Source organism: Mirounga leonina, unplaced genomic scaffold, assembly GCF_011800145.1.
Source record: "Mirounga leonina isolate KUSES-001 unplaced genomic scaffold, KU_Mleo_1.0 Mir_376, whole genome shotgun sequence".
Classification (NCBI taxonomy): Eukaryota; Metazoa; Chordata; class Mammalia; order Carnivora; family Phocidae; genus Mirounga; species Mirounga leonina.
Window position 1 is genome coordinate 4,572,895 of NW_023270718.1, and position 18,480 is coordinate 4,591,374.

The 18,480-nt window shown below is 51.9% G+C and overlaps 2 protein-coding genes across 2 annotated transcripts in view; both read right to left on the bottom strand.

Annotated features, from left to right (window-relative positions):
• The window catches only part of BCAT2 (branched chain amino acid transaminase 2), a 12,110-nt gene extending 11,363 nt beyond the window's left edge, over nt 1-747 (bottom strand). Inside the window, exon 1 of the mRNA XM_034986936.1 lies at nt 39-747. Coding sequence (XP_034842827.1) covers nt 39-239 — 201 coding nt within the window. The 5' untranslated portion in view covers nt 240-747. The remainder of the gene's footprint in view (nt 1-38) is intronic.
• A 1,697-nt stretch (nt 748-2,444) lies between these two features.
• On the bottom strand, nt 2,445-18,454 carry HSD17B14 (hydroxysteroid 17-beta dehydrogenase 14). Its single transcript, XM_034986940.1, has 9 exons — nt 18,189-18,454; nt 17,659-17,697; nt 17,455-17,537; nt 16,886-16,952; nt 13,341-13,432; nt 3,416-3,520; nt 3,091-3,158; nt 2,898-2,994; nt 2,445-2,796 (listed from the first exon to the last, which is right to left on the bottom strand). The coding sequence occupies exons 1-9, from the start codon at nt 18,274-18,276 to the stop codon at nt 2,623-2,625; spliced, it is 813 nt and encodes a 270-aa protein (XP_034842831.1). The 5' UTR covers nt 18,277-18,454; the 3' UTR covers nt 2,445-2,622.
• Between the last annotated feature and the right edge of the window lie 26 nt (nt 18,455-18,480).

Here is an 18,480-nt window from a genome sequence, read left to right on the forward strand (position 1 = left end):
CCCCCCCCCGTTTCCCCGGCCCGGGGCCGCGAACCCACCTGCCCCAGCGCGGCTGCGGCCATGGTCGGTGCGGCGGGGAACTGTGCCCGCCCGGGCCGCCGCGCGGGAGAAAGACGTTCCGGCCCCGCCCCGCTCACGCCCCCTTCCGCGGGAGGGCTGCTTGCCCTACGCCCCTGGTGGGTCGGGCCGCCCCAATTATAGGGCGCCTGCGGGGAGCGGGGCCCTGCTAGAGAGCGCATGCTCTGGAATCCGCGGGGCTAGGGGAGTACATGGACGTGCACCCTCCTCCCCACCCCCACCCAGATTCCGTTCCAGCCACACAATTGCTGCGCAACAGAGTGCATGAAGTTTTTAAAAAATGCATTTTAATAGGCACTGTCACGGGACGCTAACGAGGATGAGCAGCCCGAGGTGAGAGCTGAAAGGCCAGGAGCAGGGACCTCCGCACGTCTCCATCCCGTGGTGATAAGGCAAAGCACTCGCTGTTAAGTGTCGTTAGGTGTCAGTGGGTGCGTGTGTCATGTAAATGAAAAGGGAGGGGACTTCGGAAAAAGGCCTCTGAAGAGGGTAGCAGGTAGGGACGGATGAAGGAGTTGCAGTCAACCCCTGTTTGAATATAGTTTTTCTTTCCAAGGAGAAAATGTATGTGTATTCGTTGTAACTTTTTAAGAGATAAAACACACGCGGGGCAGCTGGGTGGCTCAGTCCGTTAGGCGTCAGACTCTTAGTTTCCACTCAGGTCATGATCTCAGGGTCCTGAGATTGAGTCCCACACAGCACAGAGTCAGCTTGGGATTCTCTGCCTCTCCCTCCCCCTCCCCCTCTGCCCCTCTTCCTAGCTCGCATATGCACACTCTCCCTCTAGAATAAATAAATATCTGAAATAAATAGGGGTGCCTGGGTGGCTCAATCGGTTAAGCCTCCAACTCTTGATTTCAGCTCAGGTCATGCTCTCAGGGTCAAGAGATGGAGTCCCTCGGCGGGCTCTGCGCTCAGCGCAGTCTGCTTGTCTCTCTACCTCCGCCCCCCCCCCCCCCCCCCCCGCCCGCTTGCACACTCTCTCTCAAATAAATAAGTATCATATAAAAAAAATATACAACAGGGTGCCTGGATGGCTTAGTCAGTTAAGCGTCTGCCTTCAGCTCAGGTCTCAGGTCATGATCCCGGGATCCTGGGATCGAGTCCCGCCGGGAGCCTGCTTTTCCCTCTCCCTCTGCCTGCCTCTCTGCCTAGCAAGAGAGAACTTGGGTTCTCTCTCTGTCAAGTAAGTAAAATCTTAAAAAAAAAGATACAACACACACGGTTCCGGTCCCATCAGTGAGGCCCGAAAAATTTTAATCCACCAACGCATGAGTGAGCCTCTAAGAACAGCCCCTCGAGCCCCTAGGGCAAGGTTACCTGGTTATGCCCCCTTGTGAGTATTTCCGCAACTACAGGACCCCCAGGGGCAGAGTTAGCTAATTATAGTTCATCAGGATCCCTCTAATGCCTAGCAATTCAAACCTGCATTAGTGCCCCCTATACCGAACTCCTTGGTCACTGTGGCCCCAAAACCTCCTGTGGTCAGAGTTCCCCCAACTCCTGCATCCGGATTACAAGAACCAAAATCTTTTTCCTGTCGAGTCCTCAAACTCCGATTCCTGGGCCACCGTGCCCCCACAATTCGGCTCTGGGATATTTTGCCCCCGAATTCTGTCCCCGGGTCACTGTCGCCCAGCCCTAACAGCCACAGGCCTCGGCAAATTCCCGGCCCTCCCCCCTCAGAGTATCATCCAATTTTGCTTCCTACACCCCAGTCCTCCTCTCCCACTACGTGGCCTAGGGCCCGAGGGGCGCGGCAGCCACGGCCGCGCCCTCCCCGCCTCAGCCAATCAGCGATTGCCGCACACCCCCCCGCGGCGGCCAATCCGCAGCAGCCATGCAGGCCCACCCCCCTCACTGAGGAGATTCAACCCAAAGTGGGCCCCGCGCCCCTGGGGGAATCCAGGCTCCGCCCTTCCGCAACTGGGGAGTCCACGCCCCCTATGTTTCCTTCTCCCCCAGACCCAGGAGTCCGGATCCCAGCGCCTCCTCCCTCTGCCCAGTACTCTCAACCCTAGCTGCTGTTTCCCACAGAACTTCTGGAGCCCGCCACCCTCCTATTCCTCAGCCAGCGAGGTCAAATCTCCTTTCCCTGAACGACCAGGATTAACGAGGAGGCCCTTTTGTTTCACCTCCACTATTGTCTCCTAATAGGGTTTAATTTATTCTCCCCTGCGGGCCTTTGTATTAGCAGGGGCGAAGCCGACGGGCAATATTTTCCCCAGGAGCCTGCTGCAAGGCCTGCCGGGAGTTGTAGTCCCTCGGGTCGAGGCTACGCGTGGGAACCCGTGGGGCTGGGAACTGGCACGCGGTCCCCGCGTGGCAGAACTCAAGGGCAGAAAAGAAATGTCATGACGCCCTCCTCCTGGCTGCAAACTCCTTTTATGGGAACTTGCGGGGTAGTTTGGCACATTGGTAAGTGGAGTTAACGTCTAGAGCTGGGGTCTGCACCTAAGAGGCAGATGGTAGACGCTGAAATCTGGGAGTCTGAGCTTGGGGTGGGAGTTCTAGTCAGGAAGGCCCAAGTGGAAATGTGGGAAATTAGGAAGGGATGGTGGGGAGCTCCACGGGGGTGTCCGGGATGGCCTTGCGCCCATACCCCAGCTCTGCACCCCCGCTCACAAGCAGCTCGATCCCAGTGCAGAAGTTAGCTTCGGAGGCCAGGAACACGGCAGCGGCCCCCACGTCAGCGGGCTGGCCCATGCGGCCCAGGGGCTGGGGAGAGACCAGGGGAAAAGGAGACCAAGTGAAGCACCTGGTCTGACTGCCGCGCCCTGAGCCACGCCCATACCCCCGGGATCTGGCCCCACTCCCACCTGGGCCAATGTGCCCTCTTGGACTGTAGCAGTGGGGTCAGGTGTTGAGGTGGTCAGCTCCTCCCACAGTGGGGTCCAGATGTTTCCCGGGGAAATACTGTGGGAAGGGAGAAGAGGGGATCAGGGAAGTGTGCCATAAACGTGGCCTCTTGGGCTCACTCCCAGCCTTCTCTGCCCACTTGGAGCTGCTCACCAGTTGACCCGGACGCCATACTGACTCTCATCCAGGGCCAAGGCTTTGGTCATGGCTGTTACTGCCCCCTGTGGAAGATGATGGGGGGGGGGGGGAGTTCAGTCCAGGGAAGACGAGGTCCCTCTTGTTCTCTCCTCCAACAAGGGGGTGTCAAGCTGGGGCATCAGAATGGGGAGGTCATGCCTTCCCTGCTGGCCTCCATGGGATGCACCAGGCTCTGTTTCCTGGGAGACACTTGGCGCGTGACAACACGCCACAAGTTGTCATGCTTCAGGGCCAAGGTACCTGGAGGGCCTGGTAGGGAGTGAAGGAAGAGGTAGGGTACCTTGGTGGCCACATAAGGAACTGCCTGGACCTGGCCAATGGCCCCCACCAGACTGGAGATGTTGATAACGTTCCCCTGGCTCTTCCGCAGGTGGGGGAGGGCAAGCTGGGGAGACAGAAGGCAAAGTCAGCCACCTGAGCCCCTGGGTTCCCCCAGCCACACTGAAACACATCCTGATGCCTGGGCCAATGGCCATTGCCCTGGTATGTTCCCTAATGGATCTCGGGGCCTTGTAGCGACAGCATTCTAGAACTCAAGAGGGCACCTTCACTGGTTTGCCGCAGGGTCTCTGGGTCTGCTTAAGGAATCCCTCCATGTCTGGAAGGCATTTTTCTCTATGTCTCCTCTACTACCTCTCTCTTTCCCTCCCTCCCTTTGTGTCCCTGTCCCCCTCCCCCACCACCCTCCCCACCTTCCCCCCCCCAACCCCGTCCCAGTCCCCCTCTCTCTAGGTCTCTGTCTCCCCCACCCCGGGTCTTTATATGTTACTCAAACTCATGTCCAAATCAAGATAGGAAAATGCAAGATGGCTGCATATTTTGCAAAAATGGGCGGAAGATCTTTTATCCATGAGGGCGGTATCTCTGAATTTTAGGGAGAACTCTGTGGTCAGAATGTGACATGGGAGACCTTCATGAAATGCACCCATTTTACCAGCTTCTCCCCGGCAACTCTCTGGCTCCCCGGAGGTCCCTAAACTAATTCTTTCTCCCTCTCTTCCCTTCCTGTCTCTCAGCTCTTTCACTACACATGACCTTGAATAAACTCAAATTCTCTCCTTCTCCTCGCTTTCCTTTGACAGCTGAGCTGGCCTGGCAAGACCTGTTCCTGCCGCTAAAGATTAATGACTATAAACAGGTTCCCTTAAGTGGTTTCCAGAGTGGGAATCTAAATTAGCTCCCTCTCTGGGTCACCCCATCAGCTCTTTCAAACTTTCTCCACTCCCTCAAAAACAGCCTCCACCTTTTCTGAGGACCGTAACTTCAAACATACCCTGAGCATTCCAACCTCAGGGCCTTTGCACTTGCAGTTCCCTCTGTCTGGAGTACTTTTCCTCTGATACGCATGGGACTCACTCCTAGGGTGACCAGCCATTCCAGTTTGCCCAGGACTGAAGCGCTTCTGAGGACATGGGACATTCCGAACACTTTCAGGACTAACCTGGGACAGTCCCAGGTAAACCTAGTCCCTCAACAATTCCAAATCTTGTTCAAATGTCACCTTCTCAATGAGGCCAACCCTGACTGTCCTATTTATTTATTTAAAGATTTATTTATTTGAGGGGCGCCTGGGTGGCTCAGTCGTTAAGCGTCTGCCTTTGGCTCAGGTCATGATCCCAGGGTCCTGGGATTGAGCCCCACATCGGGCTCTCTGCTCAGCAGAAACCCTGCTTCTCCCTCTCCCACTTCCCCTGCTTGTGTTCCCACTCTCTTTGTCTCTCTGTCAAAATAAATAAATAAAATCTTTAAATTTAAAAAAAGATTTATTTATTTGAGAGAGGGAGGGAGAGAGAGAGAGGGCAAGAGCAGGGGTAGGGGCAGAAGGAGAGAAAGAAGCAGACTCCCCGCTGGGCACAGGCGGGGGGTGGGAGGGTGGGGCATACTTAACTGACTGAGCCACCCCAGGCGCCCCTCTGACCATCCTATTTAAAACTGCAACCTGCTTACCCCTAGGTCCCCATCCCTATTCCTGATTCCTTTTTTTTTTTTTTTATGATTTTTATTCATTCATTTGACAGAGACACAGCGAGAGAGGGAACACAAGCAGGGGGAGTGGCAGAGGGAGAAGCAGGCTTCCCGCCGAGCAGGGAGCCCGATGCGGGGCTTGATCCCAGGACCCTGGGATCATGACCTGAGCCGAAGGCAGACGCTTAATGACTGAGCCACCCAGGTGCCCCCCTGATTCCTTTTCTCTGTAACATAACACCTGCTTCTCACACACCATATCTATTTTACTTATTTGCTTATCCTCTGTCTCTCCCACCAGAATGCAAAAATTCATGAGGGATGGTTGCAATTTCTTACTTTGTTTCACCCCTGGTATTCAGGTGTCTGTCACGTAATAGGTGCTCAATAAATATCTTTTGAATAAATGAATGAATTTATTGAATTTTTCTATTTTTTGAAGATTTTATTTATTTATTTGAGAGAGAGAGCACAGAGGAGAAGCAGACTCCACGGAGCAGGGAGCCCGATGCGGGACTCACTCCCAGGACCCCGAGATCATGACCTGAGCGAAAGGCAGATGCTTCACCGACTGAGCCACCCAGGCGCCCCTGAATTTATCTATTATGTGCCTGGCCCTGTTGTCAGCTCTTCACACAGATCAGCTCATTGAATCCTCAGGACAAACCCAGAAGAAGGGACTGTCCATAGCTCCTTTTCCCAGGGGAGGAGACTGAGCAGGTGACCGATGCTCCAAGGGTCATGTGACAACTGTCAGGGCTGGTATTTGCACCCCACAGTGAGCAGTCAGAGACCAAAACGCACAACCAAAAAAAGACAACTCTAAGTCTTAAGAACTTGAGGATAATATGAGCATGAGTGCCATGATTATGTGGGCACTGGGGGGGGGGATTCAAATCCTCCAACCTCTTCCCAGGGACCTGACTCCCCCACCCCATTCCTTTCTCTCCTCCCTCTCGTTGGCCTTGAAACCCTCCCTCCCTCAGCCCTGGCCTTGCCCATCCCCTCCCCCAGGCCCGGCCCCTGCCTATTTCTTTCCAAAATCTTCTCACTCCCTGCCCACCCCCACCCTGCGAACATGACGTCCCTAAGGGCTGGCACAATGTGGGTCATTTGCCACCCTTGTCCTAGCGCTGGGCATAGAGCTAGCACTGAATAAATATTTGTCCCACACTCCCTGCGGACCCTTCTCAACCCTCCCACACAGTCCTTGGCCCATGGCCCACCACCCACTCCAAGGTCACCTAGCACCTCTGAGCAGCCACATCCAGGACGCCCTGGAAACTTATTGGCCCGTCCTTCCCACCCCTCTCCCTCCCTCCCTTTGGACACCTGACCGACCAGGAGAGCCTGCAGCCTCGCTCTGGCCTGAGTCCATTTCTCCTAAATGTTGGGGTTCCTGGGTCTGCTTCTCTCTGAGCTCTGCCAGGGGAGCTCCTGCATGGCTGGTTTCCCATCAGCATATCCTAAATCTCCCTTAGAACCACCTTCTGGAGCTCCTCCCCTGCCACCTTTGGGCACCTCCAGCTCTGTATCTCCAGTGCAAAATTCATTCCATTGTCTCCTCCTAGAATCTGCCTTTCTCCCGGATTTCCAGCCTCAGACATGGGGTCCATTCATACCCAGCTCTCAAGCCAGACACCTGAGAGCCTTCTAGAGCCTCCCTCTCCCTAAGTTCCTCATCTGATCCATCACCAAGCCCTGGCCGTTGTGCCTTCTAAGGACCTCCTGAATCTCTACAGTTCTCTCCCCCTCATTCATTCATTTGATAAACATTAACCAAGCACCTAGTATGTGCCAGGTACTGTGGTAAATTGCCAGGGATACCACAGGAAATAAGACAGAGATTTCTGCCCTCATGGAGCCCAAGGCCTGGGGGTGGGGGTGGGGGGAAGCAGCAATAAACAAATAAAAGTGCATAATGGAATGTGCTAGAGTGTGGTCAGGGATATGGAACAAGAAGTAGAGCAAGATAAGGGGAATGGGAGTGTTGGGCTGGGTGCAGCTGCAAACTCAGGTATGAACTGTGAGGATGTCTTGGAGAGGCCTGGGCCAGGCAGAAGGAACAGCATGTGCAAAGGCCCTGAGGCAGGACAGAGCTGGTGTGTTTGGCGCAACAAAGTCACTGTGGTGGGAGGTGAGGTCAGGGGAGGAACCAGGGCCAGACCATGTGAGGCCTTGAAGGCCAGCCACCTCTTTTTACTTGCACAAATGCCACTGTCTCTTAATACTGGTTTTCCCACTCCACACTTTGTCTTCTGACTTGTTCTGCAGGAAAGAGCCAGAGAGATTTTCTTTTCTTTTTTTTTTTTTTTAAAGTAATCTCTACCCACAATGCGGGGCTCAAACTCATGACCCTGAGATCAAGAGTCGGGTGCTCTACCGACCAAGCCAGCCAGGCGCCCCTAGAGTGATCTCTTAACATTAATGATCTGTTAGTATTTTTTTTTAAGACTTTATTTATTTATTTGACAGAGGGAGACACAGTGAGAGAGGGAACACAAGCAGGGGGAGTGGGAGAGGGAGAAGCAGGCTTCCCAGGGAGCAGGGAGCCCGATGTGGGGCTCGATCCCAGGACGCTAGGATCATGACCTGAGCTGAAGGCAGATGCTTAATGACTGAGCCACGCAGGCGCCCCCTGTTAGTGTTTTTTTTTTTTTTTAAGATTTTATTTATTTATTTTGAAAGAGAGAGAGTGGGAGTGTACGCATGTGTGAGTGGGGGGAGGGGCAGACAGAATCCCAAGCTGACTCCATGCCCAGTGCAGAGCCTGACAGGGGGCTCAACCTCATGACCATGAGATCATGACCTGAGCCCAAACCAAGAGTCAGATGCTCAACCAACTGAGCCACCCAGGCGCCCCACAATCTGTTAGTATTAACGGCATCACATCACTTCCTTGTTCAAATACCTTCCTTGGCTCCCTATTGCTCTTGAGATAAAGACCAGACACCTCAGCATGGCCCTCGGGTCCCCATATGGTCTGCTCCCTCAACCCCTTCTTGCACCAGCCCCTTGGCTCTCTCCACTCAGCCCCTCCACAGTGCCCAGCTTTCTGGCGGCCAGGCCTTTGCACGGGCTGTTCCCTCTGCCAGGAACACTTGAACCTTACATTGTAGCCACATCAAGGACCCCTTGGACTCTTATAGGTCTGGCTCTCCTCCCCCCTTCACCCCACCTCATCCCACTCCCTAGTCAATGCTGCACATTGTTCACTTCCTCCGGGAAGCCCACCCTGCATATTACTCTTGATCTCGGGGTCATGAGTTTAAGCCCCACGTTGGGTGTGGAAATTACTTAAAAATAAAATCTTGGGGTGCCTGGGTGGCTCAGTTGGTTGGGCATCTGCCTTCGGCTCAGGTCATGATCCCAGGGTCCTGGGATCAAGCCCTGCATTGGGCTCCCTGCTCAGCGGGAAGCCTGCTTCTCCCTCTCCCACTCCCCCTGCTTGTGTTCCCTCTCTCGCTGTGTCTCTCTCTGTCAAATAAATAAACAAAATCTTAAAAAAAAAAAGAATTCTAATAATCTGAATAAGAAGGTCTCTAGATTACCCAAGACCATGGTATCAATGTTAACCTTACTGTGACTACATGAGAGAATGTTCTCATTTTTAGGAAATATTCTCCAAAGTACGGAGGGGTGAAAGGACATCATGCCTCCAATTTACCCTCAAACCAAGAGGCAGAAAAATAAAGCAAACAAATATTAATAAAAATAAAATATTGGGCGCCTGGGTGGCTCAGTTGGTTAAGCAACTGCCTTCGGCTCAGGTCATGATCCTCAAGTCCCGGGATCGAGTCCCACATCGGGCTCCCTGCTCAGCAGGGAGTCTGCTTCTCCCTCTGACCCTCTTCCCTCTCGTGCTCTCTATCTCTCATTCTCTCTCTCTCAAATAAATAAATAAAATCTTTAAAAATAAATAAATAAAATATTAACAATGAGGAGTCCGGGTATACAGGAGTTCTCTGTACTATTCTGACAAGATTTTGTGAGTCTTAAATTATATCAATAATTATAAGTAAACATTCAAATCCATTGGTAGTATTTATGAAGTTTCTACTGATGAAATCATAGGATGTCTCGGTAGGGGATGGCAGGAGGCAATGGATAGAACAATTTAATAAAATGCTTCTAATTGCTAAACTGGAGGTGGAGATGGGAGATGAGTGTCTCTTGTTCTTAAAACACACCTGGGATGAACCATGAGAGACTATGGACTCTGAGAAACAAACAGGGTTTTAGAGGGGAGGGGGGAGGGGGTTTGGGTTAGCTCGGTGATGGGTATTAAGGAGGGCACGTACTGCATGGAGCACTGGGTGTTATACGAAAACAATGGATCATGGATCACCACATCCAAACTAATGATGTACTGTATGGTGACTAACATAACATAATAAAATTTAAAAAAAAAACAAAAAACACCTGGGTGGTTACTGCCCCCAGGACCTTTGCACACTCTTTTTTGGTAAATGATACACCCTGTGGCCTACTTCTCCAATTCCTTTCCTCCCACTCAGGGTTCAGCTCAAACCTCACCTTTTCCCTTCTACTTCTGCCAGGCTTCATCTGCCCAACGTTTATTTCGATGAGCTCAACCTGAGTTAGGTAGATTGGCCATAGGAAACAGAATGGGGCAATGTTCACAATAAGTAATAAAAATGTGCAGACAGTAAACTCTGTGCCAGGCATGTTCTAAGGGCTTTGTGGGTATTTTACCCTCATTCAATTCTCAGGAACAATCCAGTGAATCAGATGCCATGATCAGCCTCATTTTTCACAGGAGAAAACCCAGGTGCAGAGAGATTGAGTAACTTGCCATGTTGCAGGTAGGAGGTGGCAGAGAGCTTGGGCAGGCCTGTCTCCTTGGGCTGGACCTTTACTCCTACGCGAGGGTTCTGTACCAGCCATTCACACCTAACAGAGTCAGGTAGCCCCATCGGGAGAGGTGGGGACTGGGATATAATGGAGAGTCATGCCCCATTTAGCAGACAGTTGTTCTGCCCCATGGGTCCAGCTTGCCAACCTTTCAAGGGAAACCAGAGATCTGGTTGCTTATGAGAAATCCCTCTCTTTTTAAATGGTGGGCACTGGGGCACCTGGATGGCTCAGTCGGTGAAGCGGCTGCCTCCGGCTCAGGTCATGATCCCAGGGTCCTCGGATCGAGCCCCGCTTCAGGCTCCCTGCTCAGCCGGAAGCCTGCTTCTCCCTCTGTCTGCCGCTCCCCCTGCTTGCGCTTTCTCTCTCTGTGTCAAATAAGTAAATAAAATCTTAAAAAAAAAAAAAGTGCTGGGCACTGAGAGATTATATATATAATTACATATATATTCCCTTTATGGGCTGTGGTATATATCTTATCGTATGGAAGTGACAACAGAGGTGAACACAAGTGAGGGATGGGAGTGAGGGTCCACAGGTTGAGCAAGAGCACCCAACTGCCCAGAAACATTTCACCTGGATCTCAGGTGAGACCTCAAAAATAGCACCTGATCTTCCTCACACTAGTGACCCCCCCGCCCCGCCCACTCCTGGGGCTCCTCCCTTCTCTGTCTACATTGCAATTTACCTTCTCTGTCTACACTGCTATTTGTTGGGGTATTTTATTTTTTTTAAAGATTTGTTTGTTTATTTATTTATTTTAGAGGGTGGGGGAAGGGCAGAAGGAGAGGGAGAGAAGCAGACTCCCCGCTGAGCGCGGAGCCTCACAAGGGGCTCGATCTTACGACCCTGGACCCTGAGATCATGACCCGAGCCAAAAATCAAGAGTCTGATGCTCAACCACCTGAGCCACCCAGGCGCCCCTTTGCAGGTAGGAGGCGGCATTTAGCAGACTAAATGAAACCCTGGTTTTTCAGACCTACTCCAGGCTCAGGCTGGTGAGCTCCCAAGTGATGACTCCAAACCTCTCTCTCCCCTCACCCCAGACTCAAGAATCCCAAGTGGACATGGGCAGGGCACCACACCCCCACACCCCCTGAAAAGGTCTCCCAGTCCACCGGCTCCTCCCCAGGCTTCCCCCTGGCAACGGATGGCAACTCAGTCCTGCGGCCAGTGGGGGACAAAGAAGCCAAAACCGCACTCCTTTCTTTCTCGAGTCCACCCCCCACGTCTAGTCTACAAGGAAATCCTGACAATTCTACTTTCAAAATGGATCCGGAATCGGAACACTTCCCACTAAATCCACCGCCACCGACCCGGTCGGATTCAAATCACCTCCTGCCTGGACCACCCTGGGTCCTTTGCCTTAGTCCTCGCCCCCGCCTGTTCCCCACGCGGCCGCCGGAGGGCGCCGGTTCCCACTTACAGCAGCTCACTTCGTTGGCTCCAGGCTCAAGCGCCAAAGCAAAGTCCTCTCCGTGGTTGACAAATCCAGATATGATCTAGGCCCTTTTGTCCCCTTTCTGCTCTCACCTCCCGCCCTCTCCCCCTTGCCCTGCCTCAGTCACCCTGGCCTCTTGCTGTTCCTCCTACACTCGGAGCAGTCCCCACCCCAGGGCCTTTGCACAGGCTGTCCTCCCTGGCCCACTCTGCCCCACGCATATCCTTGACTTAATGTCACCTCTCAGAGAAGCCTTCTGACCACCTCCACCCTGTCTCAAAAAGCACATAAATAATCTAAAAAAACAAAACAAAACAAAACAAAAACAAAAAACCCAAACAAAACAAAATCTCGTCTGCTAAAAACACATACTAAATTACTTACATGTAAAGTATGTCTGAGATTTGCTTTAAAATACTCCAGCAAGGGCGCCTGGGTGGCCCAGTCGTTAAGCAACTGCCTTCTGCTCAGGTCATGGTCCCAGGGCCCTGGGACTGAGTCCCACATCGGGCTCCCTGCTCTGGGGGAAGCCTGCTTCTCCCTCTCCCACTCCCCCTGCTTGTGTTTCCTCTCTTGCTGTGTCTCTCTCTGTCAAATAAATAAATAAAATCTTAAAAAAAAAAATACTCCAGCAAAAGGGGTTCCTGGGTGGCTCAGTTGGTTGAGCATCAGACTCTTGATTTTTGGCTTGGGTCATGATCTCAGGGTCGTAAGATCGAGCTCCTTGTGAGGCTCTGCACTCAGCGGGGGGTCTGCTTCTCTCCCTCTCCTTCTGCCCTTCCCCCACCCTCTAAAATAAATAAATAAACAAATCTTTTTTAAAAATAAAATACCCCAGGGGCACCTGGGTGGCTCAGTCCTTAGGTGTCTGCTTTCGGCTCAGGTCATGATCTCAGGGTCCTGGGATCAAGCCCCACATCAGGCTCCCTGCTTGCCAGGAAGCCTGCTTCTCCCTCTCCCACTCCCCCTGCTTGTGTTCCTGCTCTTGCTGTCTCTCTCTGTCAAGTAAATAAAATCTTTAAAAAATAAAAATAAAAATAAAATACCCCAGCAAAAAGAAAGAAAGAAAGAAAAAGAAAAGGAAAGGAAAGAAAAGAAAAGAAAAGAAAAGGGAAGAAAAGAAAAAAGTGAGGGGTCCACAGGAAGAATGACAGAATGTTGATAATGGTTGCTGGGTGATGGGTATGTGGAATTTGGCCCACAATCTCTCTACTTTTCTGTATGCTTGCAAAATGTCAAAATAAAAAAGTTTTATAGGGGCGCCTGGGTGGCTCAGTCAGTTCAGCATCCAACTCTTGATCGAGATCTCAGGTCTCGATCTCAGGGTTGTGAGTTGGCTCCACGCTGGGCATGGAGCCTACTTAAAAAAAAAAAGTTTTCTATGGGGCGCCCGGGTGGCTCAGTCATTAAGCGTCTGCCTTCGGCTCAGGTCATGATGCCAGGGTCCTGGGATCGAGCCCCGCTTCGGGCTCCTTGCTCCGCGGGGAGCCTGCTTCTCCCTCTCCCACTCCTCCTGCTTGTGTTCCCTCTCTCGCTGTGTCTCTCTCTGTCAAATAAATAAAATCTTTAAAAAAAAAAAGAAGCTCTTTGTTCCCCATAGTGATTCACAGGGTGGAAAAGCTGTAACTGCCTATCACTGACTCCCTGCCTCAGCCCTTTCCCCCCTGTTTCTGACATCCCCCAACACAACCAGCACACCACTCTGGAAGGTTCTGGAAGGTCCCTAAGGGGACTGGGCCAGGTACCCACACAGTTAGCTTTGGCTGGATGTAGGGATTTGCTCCCATCTACTTGCTATAAAGAACAGAATCCTTTTGAAGATCAAACCAAGGCAGAGGAAACATTCTGCTCTAAAAAAAAGTGGGTCTGACAGTCTTATCATCAGGAGGCCCCCTGGCCTGGCAGCTGGGGCTGCAGTCCTCACCTTGGTCACGGTGTATGTCCCCAGCAGGTTCAGCTCCAGCAGCTGCCTGAAGCCCTGGGCAGACGTCTCCTCAGGCCACTGCGGAGGTGGATCTAAGGGTGGGGGACAGAGAGGCAGAGAGAATGAGGGAGTGATACAGAGAACAGGGAAGAAATAGGGATATGGGGGGAGGGGGCACCGGGTTGGGGGGGCAGACAAGAGGGTCAGGGATCGGGAGAAGGAATTGGGGTTGCATAACAGTGAATTAAAAAGCCACCTCAGGCCAGAAGGCTTGGGTTCCAGTATGGGCCCCTGCCATTTCCTGGCTGTGTGACTCTGGGCAAGTCACTTTGCCTCTCTGTGCCTCAGTCTCTCTATCTACATAAGGAGGATGACACTTTGCTCTTGGGCTTAGAAGTTTCCCAAATCTGGGGGCACCTGAGTGGCCCAGTCGGTAGAGCATCCGACACTTGATCTCAGGTCTTGATCTCAGGGTTGTGAGTTCAAGCCCCTACGTTGGATGTAGAGATTACTTAAAAATAAAATCTTAGGGGCACCTGGGTGGCTCAGCCGGTTAAGGGTCTGCCTTCGGCTCAGGTCATGGTCCCGGGGTCCTGGGATCGAGTCCCGCATCGGGCTCCCTGCTCAGTGGGGAGCCTGCTTCTCCCTCTCCCTCTGCCTCGCCCCCTGCTCATGCTCGCTCTCGCTCTCTGTATCTCTGTGTCTCAAATGAATAAATAAAATCTTTAAAAATAAATAAAGAAAAATAAAATCTTATACTGTATGTTGTCTAATTGAGTTTAAATTTAAAAAATAAAATAAATAAAATCTTAAAAGAATTTTTTTTCATGAGTCAATATTTGTGCCTGACCCTTAGTCCCTTAATGTATTTGTAAAATAAATAGGAGGAAGTGGTGGGAGGGGAGGGGTAATGGCTAGAGGGACAGAAAAATCAATGTTCAGAAGAAAAGGAGCTGGAAAGATAGGGGGATACGAACAAGGAGAAAAGGGCGCCTGGGTGGCTCAGTTGGTTAAGCGACTGCCTTCGGCTCAGGTCATGATCCTGGAGTCCCTGGATCGAGTCCCACATCGGGCTCCCTGCTCGGCAGGGAGTCTGCTTCTCCCTCTGACCCTCCCCCCTCTCATGTGCTCTCTCTCTCCTCTCATCCTCTCTCTCAAATAAATAAATAAAATCTTTAAAAAAAAACAAAAAAACAACAAGGAGAAAAGACAGGCAGGTCGGAGGAACGTACCCTGAAAGCTCCAAAGGCTTTAGGAGACAATAGGAGAAAGAAAAGAAGATGGCGGCCAGAAAGTTGAGGGACTCTTGGATTGTTCTTCCCCAGGGACCCAGGGCTTGTGGCCTGGCTTCCTTCAGCGATCTGCTCAAACATCTTCAGAGAATCCGTCCTGGATCCTCTGTTGAAAACAGCCCCTGCCATTTTCTAGACCCTAAACAGCTTTTTTTTTTTTTTTTTTTTTTTTAAGTAAGCTCTACGCTCAATGTGGGGCTCGAACTCACGACCCCGAGTTCAAGAGTCCCAGTCTCCACTGACTGAGCCAGCTGGGTGCCCTGACTTTATTTTTCTTCATAGCCTTTATCACCACCAAACATGCTAGTATATACAGTCGATTCTATTATTCAAGGCAGTTATGGTCTACAAAATTTCAGTGAATACTTTATTAATGAATATTCATCCATTGCTCCCACGGGAGATAGGTACCTATTATATAGTAATGTGTAAATGCGATGGACTAAATGTGTCCCCCACACCCCCCAAATTCATGTGTTGAAATCCTAACCTTCAGTGTGATGGCATTTGGAGGTGCGGTCTATGGGAGGGGATTTTTAAGTTGCGAGGATGGACCCCTCATGAATGGGATTTACTGCACTTAGAAAAGAGACCCCAGAGATCCCCTTGTCCTTTCCGCCCTCACCAGACACGAATCTGCTGGCACCTTGACCTTGACTTCCCAGCCTCCAAAACTGTGAGAGATAAACATTTGTTGCTTGAGCCCTCCCCGGCCGTGGGATTTCTGTTCTAGCAGCCCAAACAGACTAAGACACTCTCTATTTGTCTGCTTGTAGACATGTATATACATATACTCTATAGCTATCTGCCTATCAGATTAGAGTCTTAAATCCTCAAAACAATTCCGATGGGGAGACTCTATTTTATTTATTTTCCAAACAAGGCTCAGAGGTGTTAAGCCATTAGCTGGAGGCCAGAGCTGGGGATGCTAACCCATCCAGCTGGCTCCAGGGCAGAGCCACACCTTGTTTGACTTCCACTGGGAACAAGTGCTTCAGGCAACTGGGGATTTTTCTTGCCACTTTCCCTCCCTGCAAATCCGCAAAACACCTGGAAAGCAGTGAGTACTGAGGCTATTTTGTGTGTGAGTTGGTGATTTCACGAATACGGAAACCACCAACGTGGAGGCTTAACTTTATCCTTTCTTGTCTATTTCCTTACTCCAGCATGTGAATCCCAAGAAGACAAGAATGTTTTTGTCTCTTTCATTCACTGCTCATTGCCCAGTCCCCAGGAAAGAACTTGGGACATAGTAGGTGCTCAGTAAATATCTCTTGAATGTACAAAGAACACAGAAAGAATGAACTAGTACTCGCCATCTCTTTGATCCTTACAACAATATACGGAGGAAAATGCAGCCCAGAGAGGGTGAGCCACTTGCTTAAAGTTGCCCAGCCAATAAGTGTGTGTGGGGGGGGTAGTAGTGGGGGGTGTCTCTCTTAGCACAGCCTTGCTGTGTGATCTCAGTACAGACAGTTCACCCCTCTGAGCCCTGGTTTACCAGCATGAGAGATTCTTTTTTTTTTTTTTTTTTTTAAGATTTTATCCAATTGACAGAGAGAGACATAGCAAGAGAGGGAACACAAGTAGGGGGAGTGGGAGAGGGAGAAGCAGGCTTCCCGCGGAGCAGGGAGCCCGATGCGGGGCTCGATCCCAGGACCCTGGGACCATGACCTGAGCCGATGGCAGACACTTAACAACTGAGCCACCCAGGCGCCCCAGCATGAGAGATTCTTAGGAAGGGTAATAATTAAGCTGATGGCATTTTCCCTTCAAAGATACCACACTAAGACCTATAAACCTTATGCATGAGGATATCTTCATAGTCATCAGCAAAGAGAAGGGCCATCCACGTCACTTCATGGATAAGCAAATTGAGACCACAAGACTTCTGGAAGCTGTTTTCCCAAAATAGTTTTGGTAATTATGAGGCTGAGCAATTTACCTTATTCAATACTCACAACAACTCTGTAATGATGATGATCATCATCATTCCCATTCTAGAAATCTAGGAACTGAAGCACAGAGAGGGGAGGACACGGGCCTGAGGGCACCCGGCAGGGATGGAACGGAGCCAGGACCCAGGACGTAAGCCCAGGAGCAGGGGGATTCCTTAGCTCTACTGTCCCATCCAAGGGGACGGAGAAGGGGATGGGGAAGACGAAGGGGAAACTGAGGTGGGGGAGGAAGGGATGGGAAGCCAGGAGGTAGGTTGACAGCAGCGGAGAAGGGCCCGTGGGCCTCACAACTCACGGTAGCCAGCGTTATTGACCACACAATCCAGGCGGCCAAAACAGCGGACGGTCTCAGAAATGAGGGTCTGAGGACAAAGATGTCTTGTAAGCGGGCAGTGCGGGCACCCAGCCTTGAGGAGCCTGGACTCCCAAAAGCAAGGTGGGGAGGGGGAAGCTGGATCACAACTGAGGGGACAAGAACTACGGGAAGTGGGGACTCCCGCAAATCACCAAGCATGAGAGGAGAAGAGGAGACAGGAAGCCAGGGGAGCCAGAGCCCAGAGGGCTGGTTATATTCACACTGCAGAGACCCGGGCTCAGGGTCAGGGTGGGGGGCGCACATCAGAGAAACATTGACTGAAGGGAAGGGCTAGGAACCCAGAGACAAGAGAAGGAAACTTCCAGAAGGAGATCCACTGTGAGGGACTTTTTTGTTCCAATCTCTGTGACAGGTGTGACAAGAGCCTTGAAGTAGTGAGAGAGAAAGGAGAACCTTCCCAGGAGACCCGGAACCTGGCCAGGGGGGAAAGCCTGGAAATGAGGCTGAGCCTAAACCTTTGGGACCAGGCAGGGACAGGAATAGCTCACCCTCACATCTTCCTCCCGAGTCACATCACAGAGGATAAAGAGAGTTCCAGCAAGTGCCTGCTCCAGGGCCCGACCCCTAGACTCTGCAGGGAGAGAAAGGCTGGGGGCCTGGACCCCTGGGTCTGAGGGAGGAGGGGCTGGGGGCCTGGACCCCTGGGTCTGAGGGAGGAGGGGCTGGGGGTGAGGACTGAGAGACTCACTCACCATCTTTGTCACAGATAACTACTTGGGCGCCGTTTTGCACTGAGAATGGAAGAACAGGTTACCCCAGCCCAGACCTTGGCAAAGGCCTCTGCTGCCCTCTTGTGGCCTCCTGGAGTGGGGGCCCATCTTCCCAAACGTTCCCCTCGTGACCCCAAAGTCTCATGATGATCCTCTAGATCAAAGGGCAGAAAACTTGACACATATTCTCGTTGGCCACTCCAGGTGCCTTCTGGGGTTCCTGAGCCCCCCATCCCTGGGTTCCAGAATAAACCCTAAACCTGCAAGTGCCATTCCCCAACCACCCACTTTGTAGATACAATAACTGAGACCCAGAGAAAGGGAGTAACCATTTTTGGAGACCCGCCAAAAGCTCAGGCCCCAGGCTTATACTGCCTATCCTTTCATTAGCATCGCAATTTGGGTTTTAATAAGAATCTTGGCTCCAGTACTGAAGATCCCACACCCACTAGTTCCCAGGGTCCCTCTTCTCCCGGTCTCCAATATTCCCGAGCAGCCAGACCCCTACTCACCGAAGGCTCTCACGATCCCGGCTCCGATGCCGCGCCCGCCCCCTGTCACAACCACCACCTTCCCGGCATAGCGCGTTCCCGTCGCCATTCTGCTTCTGTCTGTTTCTCCCTGTCACTCGCTCTGGGCTTCCTTCCACCCCCAAAGTCGGGTGAGGCCGTGGAGCCGAACCATTAAATAGGGGCTGGATCCTGGAAGCCCGGCCCTGGGGGGGGCGTTGCCAGGAAGGCCAGAAGCCTGGAAGTTTGGCCTCGGCTCCCTCCTCCCTCAGAGCCAGGAGTCCGGGGCCCCCCC